The sequence below is a fragment of the Talpa europaea genome, assembly GCF_964194135.1.
Source record: "Talpa europaea genome assembly, chromosome: 2".
Lineage (NCBI taxonomy): Eukaryota > Metazoa > Chordata > Mammalia > Eulipotyphla > Talpidae > Talpa > Talpa europaea.
Window position 1 is genome coordinate 33665432 of NC_140068.1, and position 23296 is coordinate 33688727.

The following is a 23296-nucleotide window of genomic DNA, read 5'->3' on the forward strand; positions in this document are numbered from 1 at the left end:
ATTCACAACAAAATTGAGTGGAAAGTAACAGAGTTTATATATATATATATATATATATATATACTGTTCCTACACATATACCACTTCCCACAATCAACTATCAATTCTTGTTACCCTTACTAGAATCAATGAACTTGCATTGACACATCATTAACATACAAAGTCCATAGTTTATAATAGGTCCTAGAGTCTGTGAATTTTGACAAATGTATAATGACATGTATCCAGCAATGTTGTGTTACACAGATGGGTTTCATTGCCCTAAAAATCCTGTGCTTTTCCTATTTGTTCCTCCCTCTCTCCCAGCAACCTGACTAGCATACTTTTTTTTTAATATTTATTTATTTATTTATACAAGCACTGGGCACAGTCAGAAGCACAGGAGGGTGAGAGAATTCACCAGAGCCAGAGCGGGGAACAGAACAGGCAGACCGACGAAATACCTGCTGAGGGGAGCAGCAGGTGTGGCAGGAGAGGCCTGCACACCATGTGGGACCCTTGCCAATGGCCTGGGATCTTACCAGCGCTGCAGAGGCTGCAGGCAGCTTTGCAGCCCAGTGCTCAACCGCTGCACCACCAGGGGAGGCCCTGACTAGCTTACTTTTGATCATGTTGCCTTGAACAGATAACATAAGTTGCAAAGTATAATGTATTCTGATTTTAAAAAGGGAGTAAGTTGTGCATAGATCTTAGCCTTGGAGTTCACATATTTTTTTTTTTTTCTTGTATGTGTGAATAATGATGATCAGATGATATAGCCTAATTAGTTATAATTTTCTGTCTGTATTGAAATCATTTAGCAAATTCTGAAGTAATCCTTAGAGGATCTAAAGATAACAGATGACTTTTTTCCAGTTTTACATTGAATGGATTCTCAGTGAAGCTATTAAAATTTAATTTACATTGGGAACATTGTTATGAATATTAAAAGGTATGTGCTTTGAATTGGACCCCCTTAAGGGTGTAACTATGAAAATTCAGATGAATTTTATCTTCTAACTAGCTTGTGATACAGAGATGTATTATCATGGATTATTCTTGACCTTTAATATTCTAATTATTCTCTTGTTTACTACAGCTTTAGTAGAATTGCTTGAAAAATTTGTGTTTCATCTCTCTGAAAGCCCTTCTGAATGCTACTTCCCCTCAGTGGAATACACAGGTACATTTTAAACATTTTGAATTTTGAAACACAATGTGCAAATAGGTAATATCTCAGAGATGTATAGATTATCAATAAAACAGGTTTTCCCATCCTAAAATGCTCTCACTTGATGCAACTGCTTCCCAGATACCTTTTCATTTCTTGTCTGCAAATACCTGAGTTTCCTTGTAACTATGACTCCATTTTGAAAGTGGGCTTAAGGCATATTTCTTGACTTCTGAATTTACCCACTATCCTCCAATTTTTTCATCTGCTTATTCTGTTTTGCCTACCTTATGTATTGATGACTTCTAGATTTACTCTTCTACTGAAAGATCTAATATAAATATCATTCTCATGTTTTCAGCTGCCTAATAAATAGACATCACATGAATGTACTGTAAAAACCCTCAAACTTGAAATGTGCAACAGGGTCTTCATCTCAACATACTTATTGATATCATCTTTCCTTCATATTATCTGTTTGGGTGGATAGTACAATCGCCAATGGTATATTTGAGCCAGAAACTGAGGAATCATAAATTCTAAGTCCATATCCCTTCCAATTGTCAAACCCTGGTCCTCCCTGGTAGCCTAGGAGTTAAGTCTCAGCACCATCACTGATATGACCTGATGTTAATTCCTGGCCAGAGAGCTAACAACCCACATGGCACAGTAGACCTTTCCTGTCTATCCTGCTGCTCCCCATAGCAGTGTATTTCAGTAGATCCACCTGTTCTGCTCCCCACTCTGTCTCTGGTGAATCCTCTCACCCCCCGCACCTCTAGCCCACACCCTGGTTCTTACTTACACACACACACACACACACACAAATCAAACCATATTCATTATTCTTAATATGTCTCAATTTTATCAATTCAATGTTGCTATTTTAGTTTAAGCCATTATTTCTTAACTATGATATTACTACAGCCCCTTTACCTGGTATCTCTAATTGGAGTCTGACTTCTTTTCAAATGGACTTTTTAATAAGTAAAGTAAACAAACAGACAAAGCAAAATGAAAACAAACCCATGGATTCTGACAACAGAACTAAGGTTACTAATGTGAAGTGTGGGAGGTAGCAAAGGACAGAGGGAGTCTATGGAGGAACGCTAGTATTTGACTGTGGCTGTGGTATGTATCATACGTTAGAGGAAGTGTTTGAACCTGTGCTACTAAAACACAGGCAGAGTTATAAACCAGTTAACTCAATTAAAAAATAATTCATTTTCAAAAGTATTCTTTATGTTGTTTTCAGATTAGCTTTGAGCTCAAATGTGACCCACTCATTTCTCTATCCCTTAGAAATTCACCATTGACCATTGCATAATGTTTAAATTCTTATAGTAATTATTATTCCCTTTCCTCCTTTAGTATCATCCCTTTCTCTCTATGCCTTATATTTATTTCTCAGGAAGACTAAATCAATAACAGCACTACCAACTTTTTTCTCCCCCTCCACATTCATTTATTCAAAAGTAGATCTCTGTAATAGAACTTTTTTAAGCATGGAGATACAGCAGTAAATAAAAATGGGGGAAAAAACACATTACCTTTGTGGAGTATACCTTTTGGTAGGAAGAAAAACAGTAAATAAATACAAGTATGTCAGTATGTCAAATAGTATGGTGATAAATGGAAAATACTCATCAGGGAATGGGTGAGAATTACAGTCTTAAACAGTGCTAAGATCAGCAGAAGGTAGGTAAGGTAATTGATACCTCTGGGCAATTTTGTGTGTTCATATATGAGACACTTCTTATGTGTTATCATCATCCACCCCTAGAACTACTGTTGTAGGAGGCATAATCATTACATTTAAAATCAGGTAACTGTTCTCAGAGGTAGGAAAACAGAAATTGTAAAAAGAATTTTCAAGAAAAGAATTTGTGAAGAAAAGTATAGTTTTATGAATGAACCAGAAATACATGTATGAAAAACATATAGGGGTTAATGAACATGTCTCTGAGTAAGAAAAGAAATCATGGAGATTATGGTTAGAGTGTGGAGTGTGTATTTCTCCAGTCTTTGTTATAGAAATCTCCAATTTCTGCAGCTCTTTGGCACATTGTTCTTTTGGGTTGTATTTTCTGTATATAACCTAAAATTAACATTATGTCATATAGATTATTTAAATACTCAACAAGACTGATTGCTTAGAATACATGCATTTAATGCCCTCTTCTCTTTCTAAATTATGCTGAATGAGATCTCAGATGTTGGCTTTGTTGAATATATTATCGAGTCAGATAAACCCTGAATGTGAATTTAAATTCTTTAAAGGTTCCAGCTGAACAACTATCTTTGCTGGAGTTTTAGAGTACAGCTGAAAATAAAGTGACTTCCTGTTGATTGATTGTTTAATATTTATTATTATAATATGGTAAGCTTGTTGCTAGTTTTGTTTTCTTCTCATAACTTTAGATATCCTCATCTTTTATCATTTATTTTTTGGCTGGTGGAACAATGTCTTGCTATTATAAAATTTCACTCTATTTACTTTAAATAAATAAAACCATGTTTTGCTATAAAAGATGTTTCAAAGCAAATGCTGAATAGATATATTTAATGTTTTTTCATGTTTCTTGAAATGAGAAATTGATTGTCTTTTTAAAAATGACAGCTTGCTAAACCCTAAGGTAGCTGAAATTAGAATAACACAATCATCCATCTGTTGTTAGCACCCTCAGGATTTCAATTCATTATAAAATTCGCAAATCTGGAAAAATCAAATTAGTTTGGCTGTTTATCCCCTTAAAGAAAGAGAAGAGAACAAACAGCTAAGGTTCTGCTCATTTGAAATTTGAAAATTCATACAGGTATCTTTACAAATTTTAACAGATATTAACTTCTGTCAACTCAAATCCCTGGAACGACTTGGTTTTTTTCCCCACTGTAATTGTTTCTTTGAAATGATAAATGATGTAGTCCTTTCAGAGTAGTAAATATCTTACCCCTTTGCTCTTTATGTTATAAATCAAGGAGTTGGGAAGAGAATCAGAAATTTTTGCATTGTTTTGCTACTGGACCGTCAAGATACTTTTGAATGTAATATGTACGGTTAAATGGCATCTATACCTTTTTTGGTGATTCAGAAAATATGCTGCTTTCTATCAGAGATTTATAGAGCATATTTATGAGTATGCCCAATAATCAAGGTGTGGTCCATCCTTGAGGGAAATAGGACATACACCTAAAATGATGAATTAAGTTAATGCAGCATATAGTTAGAAAGTAAAAGAAATGAAGGGAATCTGACAATTTTCAGTTGGTTTTCCTTGTCTCCAAAAATATGCTAGGGCCTTAATTAAGTATGCTATTTGAATTGGCTCATTGTCAAATGAAGGAGTTTGTTTGAGTGTCGCAGGTGTTCAGTAGGAAGAGTGATCAGTATTGACTAGTGCCATTGAGAAAGACAAGGAGGAAGCAATAATAGAGCAGGAGGAGTGACACTTGTGCTGCCTCCTGGGCTATTACAGCTGAAAGAAATAGGAGAGGAAAAGAGTCTCCCGAGCAAGGGTAATTGTATAATCAAAGACAAGGAAAGAGTAATGCTTTTTTCCCCAAATAACACTGATTATACCTATTAGGAGGATGAGCATCTTAGAGTTGCTTGGTCACAAGGAATTGAATTTTATGGCAGCAAAATTTAATAAAATGGATAGGTGTTAAATGCATGTTAAAAAAGAAGCAACAGAACCTGCAGACTCACAGAGAAGGCAGGAGGTGGGAAGATCCATATTAACCAGTTGATTTGGCGGGGCCGGCCACCAAGAGTTCCCTGGTAAGGACAGATACAGCAGGGTTTCAGAAGAGTCAGTAAACAGCCATGCAGTAACTGCTTTTCCAACCATGGATTTGTCCTTCAGTGAAGAAATTCTTTACTCTTCTAAAAATTTATTTTTTTCCACACCATCAGTCAAGTGCCAGGCAGAGTAGATTTAATTTCTTCTACCACTGCTCTCGGTGTTAGTTTGCAAACCAAAAATAGAACAGAATGCATTACCAGAGGTGAGTGGTTTCAGTAAATAATAAGTAAATTTTTCAATTCATTTTATTTTGAGATAATTATATTTATAATCAAAATGATTGGTTATTTTGAACAATTAATATTAATGCTGAGTTTGAATGTAGTATTGTTAAGTAAACAGAGTAAGTATGATGCTACAAGTGTCATTGCTTGGTTGATCTTTTTTAAAACAATCTATTTCCTTATGCTTTTCACAGTGACTAGGGAGTGATTTTTATTTTCTATTGACTTCAGTCTACAGAGAATATTTTAAGCCTGTATCTATTTTCATCACCGTCTTCTGGTTTGACATGTAAAGCACAGTTTCTTTTGTTGTTGTTCATTGGATGGTAGTTTATTATTTTATTCACTCAGCTACTTGTTCTTTGACTCAATGCTTATTAAGCACTTAGGTACACCACAAGTTGTTGTGCATATGTCAATAATTACTTATTGCCAGTCTGAATAAAATCCTGCAGGAAATTAAAAAAAATAAGAAATGAAGAGTTTCCAGAAAGAGGAAAGACTCAGAAAATGTTTTAAGGGTATATGTTAAAGGTGAGATTTTTAGCTTGTGCTTGATATGCTGTTTGACAACTTGACAAACAAAAAAGTTAAGTGAAATAATATTTTGTTACATACAACCTGAGCTAAATGCAATTACAAAGTAGGAGTTATAATCACAGAAATAAAAACATGGACAGAAGTAAACAGACACTTTTTCAAAGAAGATATTCAGACCACACATGAAAAATGTTTATCATCACTTATCAGGAAAATGTAAGTAGAGATCACAGAGATACCACCTCCCACTTATGAGAATGGCCCATATGGAAAAGACCCTAGGAAACAACAAGCACTGGCAAAGAACCCTCCTGAATTGCTGGAAGGAGTGCAGACTGGTCTAGTCCTTATGGAAAGCAGTATGGAGGTGTCTCAAAACATAAAAATGGTTCTGCCATAGACCCACTAATTCCACTCTTAAGTATTTACCTGAAAAATTTAAAAACACTATTTCAAAATGAAACCTGCATTCTCATGTTCTTTGTAACACTACATACAGTAGCCTAAGTATGAAAACAAGCTAAGTGCCTCAAAACAGATGAGTGGATCAAAAAAGATGTGTGTTTACACACAAACACACACAAACATGCAGACATTACTCACCTTGAACCTTAACTTTATTGCATTTTTCACTGATCTGGAAGTCAGCATCTTCTTGTAGAAACCATCCTGACCTAGATAATACCTGACGTTGAAAATGCCCATTCTCAGCACTCCACTACTGTTAAGGTATCTGTTTAATACTTTTCAGAAGAGAATAATTAGTATAATTGCAAGCACACTATCTACATATTAATGAATATTAAACTATAATTAATCAAGTATAGGATCACCAGCAGCAGATTTAATTACTGAATCAGGTACTGAGCAAAAAGAGCTTTATGTCATTATCCACATGAATTTAATCTGATTATTCTGTATGGGGTATTGTTGAAGTTGTGTTTAAATTGTTGCTTAGAGATGTGCCATATTTAAGACAGGAAGCTCTGCCTCCAGACCTCACCAAAGCTGTGTGGAACTAAGAAAGGGCTGACCCCACAGTCAGAGATGAGCTGAAATCCCACATAAGCCAGGCCCTGCCACTGGCTGCTAGTTGGAGCCCAGAGGGGGACCCAGCCACCACCAGGGCAGTTCAAGGGCACAGGGAAGTGCCTCCAGATGTGCCATATTTAAGAGAATGAGCTCTGCCTCCAGACCTCACCAAAGCTGTGTGGAACTGAGAAAAGGCCAACCCCACAGTCAGAGGTGAGCTGAAATCCCACACAAGCCAGGCCCCTCCACTGGGGCATAACAGTATTGGACTTGATTGGGCCACTAGTTTTTGTCATCTCAGAAGGAGCACACCAAAGAGATTGAAGCCAGTACCAACGACACAGTGTCCCAATGAATAGGACAAATTAAAAAACAAGCAGCAGGGAGAAGAAAAACTACAAGCAACCAAGCAAGTCCTCAGGGAAAAGACACACCACAGAAAGAAAATCACCCACCAGATTGCAACAATAGTGACTTGGAAGAACTTCTGAGCCTTCCAGATAGAGAATTTAGAATTGCCATGATTAAAAAACTGAAAGAAGTCATAAAGGAAAACAATGATTAGGGAAAAATAATCAACAATCAGAAGAATGAAATTGAGCCCCTAAAGAGGAAAGTGAAAGAAATTCAAAATATCAAAGGATTAATGGAGTAGCTAAAGACCTCTGGGGAAAGCAGTAAAAGCAGAATAGATGAAATGGAAGAACGAATAAGTATTCTCGAAGACACAGAAATAAAAAGAACAAAAACAGAAAAAGAAAGAGAAATACGAAGGAAAAAGAATGAAGAAAGACTTTGGGAATTATCAAACTTCATGAGGAAAGGAAATATAAGAGTTATAGGAAACCCAGAAGGTGAGGAGAGAGACATAGGAACAGAGAAAATATTCAAGGAGATAATCGAAGAGAACTTCCCAAGCATGAAGAAGGAGCAGAAAATGGACATACAAGAAGCAAGAAGAACACCAAACTTCCATGATGAAAGGAAAAATATGGCAAGGCACATTATAGTAAAGCTCCCAAGAATCCAAGACAAGGAAAAAATAATGAAGCTGACAAGAGGGAAGAAACAGGTAACATACAAAGGAAAACCAATCAGGCTGACATCAGATTTCTACAAAGAAACGTTATGGGCAAGGAGAGAGTGGAGGCACATAGTCAACAAACTCCAAGACAACAAATGCCAACCAAGAATACTTTATCCTGCAAAGCTTTCCTTCCTCTATGAAGAAAAAATAAGGACCTTCCCAGACAAACAGAAACTCCAGAATTTCATTACAACTAAACCCTCACTCCAAAAAATACGGCAAGGAGTCCTAAAGCCAGAACCAACAAAGGGATGAATATGAATGAAACAAGAAAAAAAATAAAACCACAGAAAAGACAAACAAAATGGCAAATACAGACACTACTGTATCAGTAGTAACTCTGTAAAACGGACTAAACTCATCAATAAAAAGATAGAGTTACAGGCTGGATTAAGAAACAAAACCCTACCTTTGCTGCCTCTAGGAAACACATTTAAATACAAAAGATAAAATAGTCTGAAAGTTAAAGGATGGAAAACAATCCTACAAGCAAATGGACCAAAAAAGAAGGCAGGAACAGCTATACTTATATCAGATAAAACAGATTTCAAACTCAAAAAGGTAAAAAGAGATCCAGACAGTCACTACATTATGATCAAGGGGACAATACTTCAAGAAGACATAACACTCATTAACGTATACTCGCCAAATGAAGGAGCAGCAAAATATATCAGACAGTTATTATTATCTCTGAAAACAGACATCAGAGAAAATACATATGTAGTAGGAGACTTTAACACACCACTATCAATAATGGATAGATCAATGAGACAAAAAATAAGTAAGGGGCCTCTCCTGGTGGCACAGTGGTTGAGCTGCAGAGCAGCCTCTGCAGCGCCAGTTTGATCCCTGGCCACCGGCAAGGGTCCCACAAAAAAAAATAATAAGTAAGGACACTAAAGCTCTATATAAGGATCTAGACCTCATGGGCTTAACAGACATATATAGAACACTGAACTCCAAAAAATCTGAGTACACATTTTTCTCAAGTGCACATAGATCATTCTCCAGGATCGATCACATACTGGGACACAAGACAAACATCAACAGATACACTGAGATTGAAATCATACCATCTGTCTTCTCTGACCATGAAGGCATCAAACTAGAAATAAACCATAAAAAGAAGACAAGGAACCCTCCCACCTCATGGAGATTGAAACCCACACTGCTGGAAGACCACTGGACTAACGAGGAGATCAAAGAAGAAATTAGAAAAAAAAAATACTTCAAGTTGAATGACAAGGGAGTACCACTTTCCAGAATGTATGGGATGCAGCAAAAGCAGTAATAAGAGGAAAATATATAGTAATACAGGCTCATATCAAGAAACAAAAAGAACTCAAAAGAAACAACCTAATCTCACATCGCAAAGAACTAGAAAAAGAACAACAAAAAACCCCTAAAACCAGTAGAAGAAAGGATATAATAAAAAAGCAGAAATAAATGAAATCAAAACTAAAAAAAAAAAAAAAAATCCAAAAGATCAATGAAACCAAAAGTTGTTTCTTCAAAAAAATAAATAAAATAGACAAATCTCTTGCCAGGCTCACAAAGGAAAAATGGGAGAAAGAACAAATAAATAGGATCACAAATGAAAGAGGAGAAATCACAACCGGCACAGCAGAAATCAAAAGAATAATCAGAAAGGACTATGAACAGTTATATGTAAATAAGCTCAACAATCTAGAAGAGATGGACAAATTCCTACAACTTTACAATCACCCAAAGCTAGATAAAGAAGAAATAGAACACCTAAACAGACCAATTACAAGCAGCGAAATTGAAATGGTAATCAAAAACCTTCCCAAAAACAAAAGCCCAGGACCTGATGGATTTACAAATGAATTCTACCAAACGTTCAAAAACGAATTAGTGCCTATCCTTCACAAACTCTTCCAAAAAATTGAGAAGGAAGGGATAATGCTTAACATGTTCTATGAAGCCAACATTATACTAATACCAAAACTAAACAAGGATAACACAAAAAAGAAAACTACAGGCCAATCTCTCTAATGAACACTGATATAAAAATCCTCAATAGAATTTTAGCTAACAGAATCTGACAATATATCCATAAGATAATTCACCACGACCAAGTAGGGTTTATTTCTGGGGCACAAGGAAGGTCCAACATCCGAAAATCAATGAATATAATCCAACACATCAACAAAAAGAAACATAAAAACCATACGATAACATCAATAGTGCTGAGAAAGCTTTCAACAAAGTACAATACCCATTTATGATAAAGGCCCTTGAAATTCTCAGGATACAAGGAACATACCTCAACATCATAAAGGCCATATATGACAATCCCATAGCCAATATCATTCTCAATGGTGAAAAGTTGAAAGCATTTTCATTAAGATTTGAATCAAGACACGGATGTCCACTCTCACTGTTGCTTTTCAATATAATACTGGAAGTCCTAGCCAGAGCAGTAAGACAAGAGAAAGACATACAAGGAATCCAAATAGGGAAGGAAGAAGTCAAACTATCACTATTTACAGATGATATGATAATATATAGAGAGAAATGCAATAGAAAAACTAATCAAACTCATCAATCAGTTTAGTCAAGTAGCAGGATACAAAACCAATATGCGGAAATCAGTAGCCTTCCTATATCCAAACAATAACTCTAAAGAAGAAATTTTAAAAAATCCCTTTTATTATTGAAACAAAAAAAATCAAATAATTGGGATAAACCTAACAAAAGAGGTAAAGGACTTATACAAAGAAAACTCTAAAACACTGTTAAAAGAAATAGAAGAAGATACAAAGAAATGGAAAGACATACCCCGTTCATGGATTGGAATAATTAACATCAAAATGGCCATCCTACCAAAAGAAATTCACAGATTCAATGCTATTCCAATAAAAATTTCAATGACATTCTTCACAGAAATAGAATAAATACTGATGAAATTCATATGGAGCCACCAAAAACTCTGAATAGCCAAAGCTTTCCTGAAAAAAAAAAAAAAAAAAAAAGGGAATGGAGAAAAAAAGGGAATGGAGACATCACACACACACTTCATGCTTTTCTGTAAAGGTATAATAATCAAAACTGCATGGTGAACATGGCGGCGAGGAGACGCTGCGAGTAAGATCTCCCATTAAAAAAAGTTAATAGGGAGGAAAAGAGGCAGGTCCCAGTGAGAACTGGGACACGGAAGATAAACGGACGACTCCAGCAAACTGCCCGAAGAAGAAAGTTGCCATAAAAGAGGAGGAGAAGGGAGGGAAGCGCAGAACCCTGCTCCCCTCCCCCGCCCACAGAGGCGGCACTCTCCGACCGGCAGAGACAAGGGAAACAACAAACCAAAACGCCCAACAAGAAAAACGGATGCAGCAAGCGGGACTGTGAGTGGAAAGGAACTATTTCTGCCACCACACCCCGTGAACGGGAGCTGAGGCGAACCCTGCAGGATCCACCGCAGAGGTGAGCTCCACGCGCCATTAAAGAGCGCCCCGCCCACCAGGAGGAGACCAGCACCAGCACACAGCCCCGGCCGCCCGGTAAGGTTGCGCGAAAGCGGCGCTCGGATTGCAGCTGCCCAGGTCCCTGCGCCTGCGACCTAGGCTTGCCGGGAGACGGCGGAGGCCCTCCCTGAGTGAGCAGGAACAAGGCGCCCAGGCAGGGGAGCGGGATTCAAAAGGCGCCATTCCCGCGCCACTGATCTGGGCTACAGCCCGCGTCCTGGAACTGAGGGCTTTGGAACTGAGACCCGGGCGGAGGCCCTCCCTGAGTGAGCAGGAACAAGGCGCCCAGGCAGGGGAGCGGGATTCAAAAGGCGCCATTCCCGCGCCACTGATCTGGGCTACAGCCCGCGTCCTGGAACTGAGGGCTTTGGAACTGAGACCCGGGGCACGAAATTAGGGGCGTGGGTTCCCCACGACGGTGGGGCACAAGGCAGACACAGCACCCCAAAGCCGTTGAGGTGTACCCTACCATCCCCGCTCTGCTCCCTGTCCCACGGGGTGGAAAATCAGCTCCCCAAGGGCTCTAGGAGAGATCTCTGGCGCCACCTAGCGACTTGACCCCAGCACAGGCTACTGAAGGAGCTAGTGGCCAGCTGGGGAGTTAGCCCACACCGGGCCCCTTCTGAACAAGTAGTCTGAGCCCACAGGGAGAGCGAGCACCCACAGCCGGGGCAGACCAGGCGCGCAGAAGAGAGTGCCTGAGACCAGAAGCGCAGGGAGTGTGTCCCACATCACCATTTTAGAACAGGGACATTTCTTCAGTAAAGACTACCTGCAGAAGGCTTCCTCAGGAGCCAGAGGTGAGCGGGGGAAGTTCGCCCACGCCAGACCCCCTCTGGCCTGCAGTCCAAGCCCAGAGGGGAGCAGGAACCCACCGCCGGGGCAGACCAGGCGCACAGGGGAGTGTGTCCCCACATCGGCATTTTAGAACAGGGACCTTTCTCCAGTAAAGGCTGCTTGAAACTGACAGATGACTCCTGGAAGAACCAGAGGGGAACAGAGAAGCCCACCCAAGATGCCGGCAAGTCCCAACAACACAGTGTCCCAACGCATACGGCAAATTAGAAAACAGACAGTAGGGAGGAGAAGAACCACACGCAACCTAGCAACTCTCCAGAGAAAAAGCACACCACAAAAAGAAAGCCAGCCCCCAGATTGCAACGACAATAACTTGGAAGAATTTCTGAGCCTTCCAGAAAGAGAATTTAAAATTGCCGTGATTAAAAAACTGACAGAAGTCATAAAGGAAAACAATGATAAGGGAAAAATAATCAACAATCAGAAGAATGCAATTGAGTCCCTAGAGAGGGAAAACAATGGTCAGAAGAAAGAAATTGAGTCCCTAAAGAGGGAAGTAAAAGAAATGCAGGAGATCAAAGAATTAATGGAAGAACTAAAGAATTCTGGGAAAAGCAATGAAAGCAGAATAGATGAAATGGAAGAACGAATAAGTAATCTTGAAGACACAGAAATAAAAAGAACCAAAACAGAAAAGGAAAGAGAAGTACGAAGGAAAAAGAACGAAGAAAGACTTCGGGAACTATCTGACTCCATGAGGAAAGGAAATATAAGAGTTATAGGAATACCAGAAGGAGAGGAGAGAGATGTAGGAACAGAGAAAATATTCAAAGAGATAATTGAAGAGAACTTCCCAAATGTGGAGAAGGAGCTGAAAATTGATATACAAGAAGCAAGAAGAACACCAAACTTCCACGACGAAAGGAAAAATACAGCAAGACACATAATAGTAAAGCTCCCAAGAATCCAGGACAAGGAAAAAATAATGAAGCTGGCAAGAGGGAAGAAACAGATAACATTCAAAGGAAAACCAATCAGGCTGACATCAGACTTCTCCGAAGAAACACTACGGGCAAGGAGAGAGTGGAGGGACATAGTCAACAGACTCCAAGAAAACAGATGCCAACCAAGAATACTCTATCCCGCAAAGCTCTCCTTCCTCTTTGAAGAAAGAATATGGACCTTCCCAGACAAACAGAAACTCCGGAATTTCATTGCAACTAAACCCCCACTCCAAAAAATACTACAAGGAGTCCTAAAGGCAGAACCTCAGAGCGACGAATAACAATGAAAGAAGGCCAAAAAAAAAAAAAGTTATTAAAAGAATAAATAAATAAAATCAAAGGAAAGACAAACACAATGGCAAATACAGATGTTAACATATCAATATTAACTCTAAATGTAAATGGACTAAACTCTTCAATAAAAAGACACAGAGTTGCAGCCTGGATTAAGAAACAAAACCCAACCTTTTGCTGTCTCCAGGAAACACATTTAGCTACAAAAGATAAAAATAGGCTCAAAGTTAAAGGATGGAAAACAATCCTACAAGCAAATGGACCAAAAAAGAAAGCAGGAACAGCTATACTTATATCAGATAAAACAGATTTCAAACTCAAAAAGATAAAAAGAGACCCCAATGGTCACTACATTATGATCAAGGGGACAATACTTCAAGAAGAAATAACACTCATTAACATATACTCACCAAACGAAGGAGCACCAAAATATATCAGACAACTGTTGTCCTCTCTGAAAACAGACATCAGAGAAAACACATACGTAGTGGGAGACTTCAACACACCACTATCAACAATGGATAGATCAACAAGACAAAAAATAAGTAAAGAAACCAAAGCTCTAAATAAAGACCTAGAGCAATTGGGCTTAACAGACATCTATAGAACACTAAACCCCAAAAAAATGGAGTACACATTTTTCTCAAGCGCACACGGATCATTCTCCAGGATCGATCACATACTGGGGCACAAGACAAACATCAACAGATATACCAAGATTGAAATCATATCAACCATCTTTTCTGACCATGAAGGCATCAAACTAGAAATAAACCATAAAAAGAAGGCAAGGAACTTTCCTACCTCATGGAGATTAAAAACCACACTACTGGAAGACCATTGGACTAATGAGGAGATCAAAGAAGAAATTAAAAAATTTTTTGAATTGAACGACAAGGAGGACACCAATATCCTAAATGTATGGGATGCAGCAAAAGCAGTAATAAGAGGCAAATATATAGCAATAGAAGCTCACATCAAGAAACAAGAAAGAACGCAAAGAACCTAATCTCGAAGCTCAAAGATCTAGAAAAAGAACAACAAGAAAACCCCAAAACCAGTAGAAGAAAAGAAATAATAAAAACCAAAGCAGAAATAAATGAAATTGAAACTAAAAAAACAATCCAAAAGATCAATGAAACCAAGAGCTGGTTCTTTGAAAAAATCAATAAAATAGACAAACCCCTAGCCAGGCTCACAAAGGAAAAAAGGGAGAAAACACAAATAAACAGGATCATCAATGAAAGAGGAGAAATCACAACGGACACAGCAGAAATCAAAAGAATAATCAGTAACTACTATGAACAGTTATATGGAAACAAGTTTAACAATCTAGAGGAGATGGACAAATTCCTACAACTCTACAATCACCCAAAGCTAGATAAAGAAGAAATAGAACACCTAAACAGACCAATTACAATTAGCGAAATTGAAATGGTAATCAAAAACCTCCCCAAAAACAAAAGCCCAGGACCTGATGGATTTACAAATGAATTCTACCAAACATTCAGAGACGAATTAGTGCCTATCCTTCACAAACTCTTCCAAAAAATTGAGAAGGAAGGGACAATACCAAACACGTTCTATGAAGCCAACATTACACTAATACCAAAACCGAACAAGGACAACACAAAAAAGGAAAACTACAGGCCAATCTCCCTAATGAACACTGATGCAAAAATCCTCAATAAAATTTTAGCTATCAGAATCCAACAATGTATCCATAAGATAATTCACCACGACCAAGTTGGATTCATTCCAGGGGCACAAGGATGGTTTAACATCCGAAAATCAATCAACGTTATCCAACACATCAACAAAAAGAAATATAAAAACCATATGATAATATCAATAGATGCTGAGAAAGCTTTTGACAAAGTGCAACACCCATTCATGATAAAAGCCCTTGAAATTCTTGGGATACAAGGAACATACCTCAACATCATAAAGGCCATCTATGACAAGCCAACAGCCAGTATCATTCTCAATGGTGAAAAGCTGAAAGCAATTCCATTAAGATCTGGAACAAGACAAGGATGTCCACTCTCACCATTGCTTTTCAATATAATACTGGAAGTCCTAGCCAGGGCAATAAGACAAGAGAAAGACATCCAAGGAATCCAAATAGGAAAAGAAGAAGTCAAACTATCACTATTTGCAGACGATATGATATTATACATAGAGAACCCCAAAAACTCCACAGAAAAGCTAATTCAACTCATCAATCAGTTCAGTAAAGTGGCAGGATACAAAATCAACACGCAAAAGTCAGTAGCCTTCCTATACACAAACAATAAATCTGAAGAAGAAGAAATCAAAAAGACCATCCCTTTTGTTATTGAAACAAAAAAAATCAAATATTTGGGAATAAATCTAACAAAAGAGGTAAAGGACCTATACAAAGAAAACTATAAAACACTGTTAAAAGAAATAGAAGAAGACACAAAGAAATGGAGAGACATCCCCTGCTCATGGATTGGAAGAATAAACATTATTAAAATGGCCATCCTTCCAAAAGCAATATACAGATTCAATGCTATTCCAATCAAAATTTCAATGTCATTCTTCAAAGAAATAGAACAATTATTGATGAAATTCATATGGAATCACAAAAAACCCCGAATAGCCAAAGCTCTCCTGAAAAAAAAAGAAGGGAATGGAGGCATCAGACTCCCAGACTTCAAACTATACTACAAAGCCATAATCATCAAAACCGCATGGTATTGGAACAAGAATAGACATACAGACCAATGGAATCGAATAGAAAATCCAGAAATAAACCCACAGGTTTATGGTCAACTAATCTTTGACAAAGGAGCAAAGACTATGCATTGGAGCAAAGAAAGTTTGTTCAATAAATGGTGCTGGGAAAACTGGGTCGCTACATGCAAAAGAATGAAGCTTGACCACCACCTCACACCATACACAAAAATCAACTCAAAATGGATTAAAGAACTAGACATAAGACCTGAAACCATAAAATATATCGAAGGAAATATAGGCGAAACACTACGTGATTTGCACATCAAAGACATCTTTACAGACACATCACCCAAAGCAGTGATAGTGAAGGCAAAGATAAACAGCTGGGACTATATCAAATTAAAGAGCTTTTGCACAGCAAAAGAGACAATAACAAAAACAAAGAGAAACCCCACCAACTGGGAGAACATTTTTGCACCCAACACTAATGATAAAGGACTGATCACAAAAATCTGCAAAGAGCTGATGAGTCTCAACAACAACAAAGAAAATAATCCAGTCAAAAAATGGGCAGAAGAGCTTAAAAGAAACTTCTCTGAAGAGGAAATGCAAATGGCCAACAGGCATATGAAAAAATGTTCAACATCACTTGTCATCAGGGAAATGCAAATCAAAACTACCATGAGATACCATCTTACACCAGTGAGAATGGCACATATTAAAAAAACTAGCAACAACAAATGTTGGCGAGGGTGTGGAGAAAAAGGAACTCTTCTGCACTGTTGGTGGGAGTGCAAACTGGTCCAACCACTGTGGAAAGCTGTGTGGAGATTTCTGGACCTACTAAACATAGAGCTTCCATATGACCCAGCAATTCCACTCCTAGGTATTTACCCAAAGGACACAGAAACATCAATTCCAAAGAACACCTGCACCCCTATGTTTATAGCAGCACTGTTTACAATAGCTAAGCTTTGGAAACAACCCAAATGCCCAAAAATAGATGACTGGATCAAGAAGATGTGGTACATATATACCATGGAATATTACTCAGCATTCAAAAAAGATAAACACATGCAATTTGCTGCAACATGGATGGCGCTGGAAGGGATCATGCTCAGCGAAATAAGCCAAAAAGAAAAAGAAAAATACCGGATGGTCTCACTCATAGCAGGAATCTAGAAAACTTAAATAAGGGACCAGGAAAATGAATAACTATAAGAAAGTGAAAATCAAAATCAACAAAAAACTATGAACCAGAGACACTTTTAGGGGGGCGGGGGCGGGAGGGGAGGGATTGGGGTCAGAATGGGGGGCTGCAATTGTATGGGGAATATAACAATAAAATTTATAAAAAAAAAAAAAAAACTGCATGGTACTGAAACAAGAACAGACACACGGACCAATAGAACTGAATAGAAAAAAACAGAAATAAACCCACAGATTTACGGTCAACTAATCTTTGATAAAGGAGCAAAGAATATGCAATTGAGCAAAGAGTTTGTTCAATAAATGGTGCTAGGAAAACTGGGTTGCTACATGCAAAAGAATGAAGCTTGCCTACTACCTTAGACCATGCACAAAAAAACAACTCAAAATGGACTAAAGAACTAGACATAAGGCCTGAAACCACCAAATAAATAGAAGGAAATATAGGCAAAACACTGCATGACATACACTTCAGTAACATCTTTAAAGACACATCACCCAAAGCAGTGATAGTGAAGGCAATGATAAACAGCTGGGACTACATCAAATTAAAGAGTTTCTGTACAGCAAAATGGACAGTAACCAAAACAAAGAGACACCCCACCAATTGGGAGAAAATTTTTGCACACAACACTAATGATAAAGGACTGAGCACAAAAATCTACAAAGAGCTGAAGAGACTCAATAAAAACAAACAACCCAGTCAAAAAATGGGCAGAAGAGCTAAAAAGAAGCTTCTCCAAAGAGGAAATGCAAATGGCCAACAGGCATATGAAAAAATATTCAGCATCACTTGTAGTCGGGGAAATGCAAATCAAAACTACAATGAGATACCATCTTACACCAGTGAGAATGGCGCGTATTAAAAACACTAGCAACAACAAATGTTGATGAGGATGTGGAGAAAAAGGAACTTTCCTGCACTGCTGGTGGGAGTGCAAACTGGTCCAACCACTATGGAGAGCTGTGTGGAGATTCCTCAACCTGCTAAAGATGGAACTTTCGAGCTATTCCACCCCTAGGTATTTACCCAAAGGACAGAGAAAGATTAATTCAAAAGAGCACCTGCACCCCTATGTTTATAGCAGCACTATTTACAATAGGTAAGCTATGGAAACAACCCAAATGCCCAAAAATAGATGACTGGATCAAGAAGATGTGGTACATATACACAACGGTATATTACTCAGCAATCAAAAAATATAAACTCATGCAGGGCCTCCCAGTTAGTGCAAAGGGTTAAGCGCTGCACTATGACGTAATCCACAGCCTCTATAATATGAGTTCGATCCCCAGCCAACCAGGGAGCAACCCACATGGTGCAGCAGACCTCTCCTGTCACACCCGCTGCTCTCCTCAACAGTGTATTTCAGTCAGTCTGCCTGTTCTGTTCCCTACTCTGTCTCTGGTGAGTCCTCTCACTCCCTGCATCTCTGGCCTGTACTCCAGCTCTTGTATGCATAAATAAATAAATCTTTTTTTTTTTAAAGATAAACTCAATTTGCAGCAACATGAATGGAGCTGGAAGGGATCATGCTCAGTGAAATAAGCCAGAAAGAAAAAGAAAAATATCGGATGGTCTCACTCCTAGGAGGAATTTAGAAAACCTAAATAAGGGACCAGGAAAAAGACTAATTATAATAAAGTAAAAATCAAAATCAACAAGCAACTATAAACCAGGACACCCTATGGGGCACGGGGCTTGGGGGGAAGAGAAGGGAGTAGGATCAAAACAAGGGTGGTGGGAATTATATGGGGACAATGAAAATGCATACATTGTGCAAAAATGAAAAATTATGTAAAAAATATATAAAATAACAATTTTTAAAAAATAAATTATTGCTTAAATTTTTAAATGTTCTTAGTACTTGAAATTATGGTAAGATATGAATGATGATTAATATTTCTTAAATTGACTAATTTTGTGAGCATGAGATTAATTTGTGATTTATGTTTGTGGTACCAAGTGTTGTAAACCCAAGTCAAATTTTGTCTTAGCAATAAAAGAGTCATAATCATTGGTTTATATAAATGGTATTAAGCTGTCCATAGTAATCTATCTCATTTCTTTGTCTCTTCCCCTGGCTGCCTTGACTTTGGATTCCTCCCTTTCTATTGGAGACCTAGGACACTTCATAGCTCCCTGATTAATAGGGGGGCGGGGAATCTATCTTCACTCCAGTTTGAAAAATCTGGAAAAGAAAATGAATCGTCTCCATTGTTAAACCTGTTACTAGAAACCCAGAACTGGTCTCCTTCTCTCAAGGAATAGAATATACATTTATTATCACAACAAGGATCATAAATACCATGGACTTCTAAACCATATATACTATAGCATAACTGCTCTTATTATAGGGGAAATGTAACAATACTGCTAAAATTGCATTCTGTCCTAAATAAAACTCATATAGTTTATCAAAAAATTAACTGAGGGGCCTCCCTGGTGGGGCACATGGTTAAATCTCAGCGCCATGAAGCTATAGGCAGCCACTGCAGCACGAGTTTGATCCCTGGCCAGGGAGCTAACCCACATGGGGCAGCAGACCTCTGCTGTTTCGCCTGCTGCTCCCCTCCAGAGTATATTTCAGTATATCTGCCTGTTCTGCTCCCCACTCTATCTCTGTTGAATCCTCTCACTCCCCACACATCTGGCCTGTACCCCAGCTCTTGTATGCACAAATAAATAAATCTTTAAAAAAATTAACTGAGCACTTAATGTTTTCTTTAAGAAAATTTAAAAATTATAGGTAGGGTGGCCTCCACTTCAGTTTGAGTGGAACTATGAGAGGTTACTTGGATGTGAGATTTTAGTTCTAAAGCCATGGAAATCCTCAGCAAACTAGAACCAGTTGCTTACCTTAACTCTATGAGCATAAGATAAATTATTGCTGGTCCAAGAGTAAATGCTTGGTAAAGACTGATGTTTAATTTGTTCTTCCCTATCTCTAAAGATTTAAAGTCTACCTATATTTTAACTTTCAGTTTAAATGCCACTTTTCCCGAATTTATGGATTTATGTAACTGTGTAATTCTTATTTCACTTAATGCTTTGAAACATCTTTATCAGTTATCTATATACAAATTTTATCTCTGACTCTACATGGAAAGTTCTTTTAGGGCATGCTGTATGATATATCTTTTATCCCCCATAGCTTTGAGCATAGTGCTCCACACACTTTATCAGAGAGCATTTATGGAAAGACATGAATGAGTTCAGGAGTTAAGTAGATTATATTAATAGTTTGAGAGAAACCTCTGTTTATTGGGGTAGGGGGGAGTAGCTGATACACAATTTAGAAAATGTAGCTTTTGGTCTCTGTACCACTAGATAGTTATGTAACTGGACAGTTCCTGAAATGAGCAACAGTGTGTGTGTGTGCATGTGTGCGTGTGCGTGTGCATGTGCGTGTGCACATGCACACAAAAGTATGTGCTGCAACTTGTTAAAATTTGAGTTTCACCCAGACCGTCAGTGGTATCTAGTGATGCTTTTGAGTATTTACTATTAGCTTACTATCCTTTGTTCTGAGGGACTAATTTACACTTTGAATTTCTCCTGTATCCTCTGTAGTGTACAACCCCTTCTTCAATTTTGATAGGTGATTACAGTTCCTGCTTCTCAAAAATAAAATCCAGCTGTAGGAAGAAACCCTTTCACTTTATCCTCATATATTGTTATGCATCATAAATAGAATACTGATTACTTCTTAAAGATTTGAACAGGGAATCTAAAGAAGGAATGAAAAGCCACTCACACACATATAATACAAAATAATTTATGGGCCTTGCTTGATGAAAGTATTCTAGACCTTCTAGGCCATTTTTAGGTTAATAGCTTTGGCATTCTGAGAACTAAGTAAAAATAGATTGCTTTGCAACTATGATTAGTTGTTTTATATTTAATATGCTTTTAAATGTTTCTAATAGGGAAGAAGTTATTTGTAAAAAGTTTCTTAATTTTTGAAAATGTAATTGGCAGCTCTTAAAAGAACAAATTCATCAGTGTTTTCAAAATTCACATTAAAATATGTAAAAATATTGCTTTCATCAATTTTCAATTAAAATGTGATTATTATGCAGACTTTTATACATTTTTATAACCCAGTTTTCTATTGTTTTTTAGCTACTGATGCAAATGTGAAGAATGAAAGTCTTTCATCTGTGCAGCAGCTTGGCATTAAAATGACTGTCAGGTATATTATATGAAATATCTCCCTTGTGCATTTCTAGAGTTTGTTTTATCTACTTCATATGTGCTTAATAGAACTTAACAACCAACAATTTTATATACTTTAAATGCAGGGTTTATTATTCAGAAAATAATAACTTTATTTTTGAAGATACCAGTACATGATTAAATTACCTCTGTGTGTAACTCAGTTACTATTCATTATCATTTCAATTTGTTTGGTTGTGTTTTTTTTTTTTTTTTTTTTTTGGTGGGACCCTCGCGGGCGGCCAGGGAATGAACCTGCACTGCAGAGGCTGCGGGCAGCCTCACAGCCCAGCGCTCAACCGCTGTGCCACCAGGGGATGCCCTTGTTGTGTTTTTTTTGTTGTTGCAAAAATGGCATTGTAAAAATCAGCATGTTGGTCACATCTCCATTTAATAGCAAGATAAGAGTGAGGTGGTAGTCTAAAAATACAAATACCATTTTAAAAATATGAATAGTTTCAGTTGTCACACTACGGTGAAGAGCACAAAAGTACTTTAGGATAGTAGCAGAAGTTAAAATTAATAAACCAATTATTGTAGTTTGAAATTTTAGTAAATTGTAAGTTTCAAGAGAAATAGCAAGCAAAATGGCAAACTAAGACCGAAGTACCAAGTCCTTGAGTATCCCTTCCCCACTCTTTTCTTGTTACTAAACGGAGAGCTTGACAATCACATTCTGCTTCAATGGGTCATCTTCAGAATCAAGTTAAGAAAGTTACATGTTAAATATGTTAAAATGATTATTTTTGTATATTCATATCATTATTTTGTTCTAACTTGCTCACTTTCATCACATAGAGCATGTATTCAGTGTTTAAGAAATATAGGAAAAACATTTTTTGATATTACATAAAACAGAATTAATTTTAGATAATTATAAATGGCCTTTTTTATCCATGTAAGGAACAGGCAGGGCATTTGCAAGTTGTTACTGTGCAGGAATGTCCCATATCTAACCTCCTTCCCCTCACCAAGTACCAGTAGTGCCCTCTAGTCACTAAGATAATCAAAACCATCCCCATAAATTTCGAAGTGGTCCCTGGGTAAGTACAATCCCCTTTTAGAATCAATGGACCAGATGAACTGCAAAATTGTTTCTAGACTTAATGTTCTGTCAATCTAACCTGTCAAATTCCATGTTTTAGATTTTCAGGAAAAAATATTTACTTCTGCTACAAGGTATCTACATTTAGTTCTCTTGTTACTATTTAATTTCTTTTAAAATTACCAGTATTTACCAGGTGAATACTGCTAATCCAAATATATCAGAATTATCAGGAACATGTATTGAATGTTAATATTTCCTAAGTGCCTTATATAGCAAGGTATTTTGAAAGTGGAAATTTGAAAATTTAAAACCTTGAGTTCTCAAGAGGAATATATTTTGATAGATTTCAACAAATGAATTTGCTATGCACGGCCTGACATTTTTCATTTTGTATGTTTTGTGGGCTTTTAATGTAGTTATGGCAAGTTCCTCAACCTATTAAAAGATGGTGCAGAAAATGACCTTACCTTGGTTTTAAAACACTGTGAGCGATTCCTGAAACAACAGCAAAATCCTGTAAAATCTTCTCTTCATATCCTTTTGAGTGCATTTGCAGTAGTTGAACTTTCTTAATTGTGTTTTTCATAATTCTTTGGTAGGGTACTAACATGTATAAGTAAAATAATACTTTATAACCTATAGTAGTGATGTGTCATGATACATATTTATAGTATCGTATTGTTTTTTATTTATT

General features: G+C 37.4%; 1 protein-coding gene across 3 annotated transcripts in view; it reads left to right on the forward strand.

Moving 5' to 3' along the window:
- The window catches only part of TBC1D32 (TBC1 domain family member 32), a gene marked incomplete at both ends in the record, with an annotated part of 169720 nt that overhangs the window by 121793 nt on the left and 24631 nt on the right, over window positions 1-23296 (forward strand). For all 3 annotated transcript variants that reach the window (XM_084228396.1, XM_084228397.1, XM_084228395.1), the window contains 3 exons: window positions 1079-1162; window positions 21462-21531; window positions 23019-23146. In XM_084228396.1, the coding sequence (XP_084084522.1) occupies window positions 1079-1162; window positions 21462-21531; window positions 23019-23146 (282 nt within the window). The remainder of the gene's footprint in view (window positions 1-1078; window positions 1163-21461; window positions 21532-23018; window positions 23147-23296) is intronic.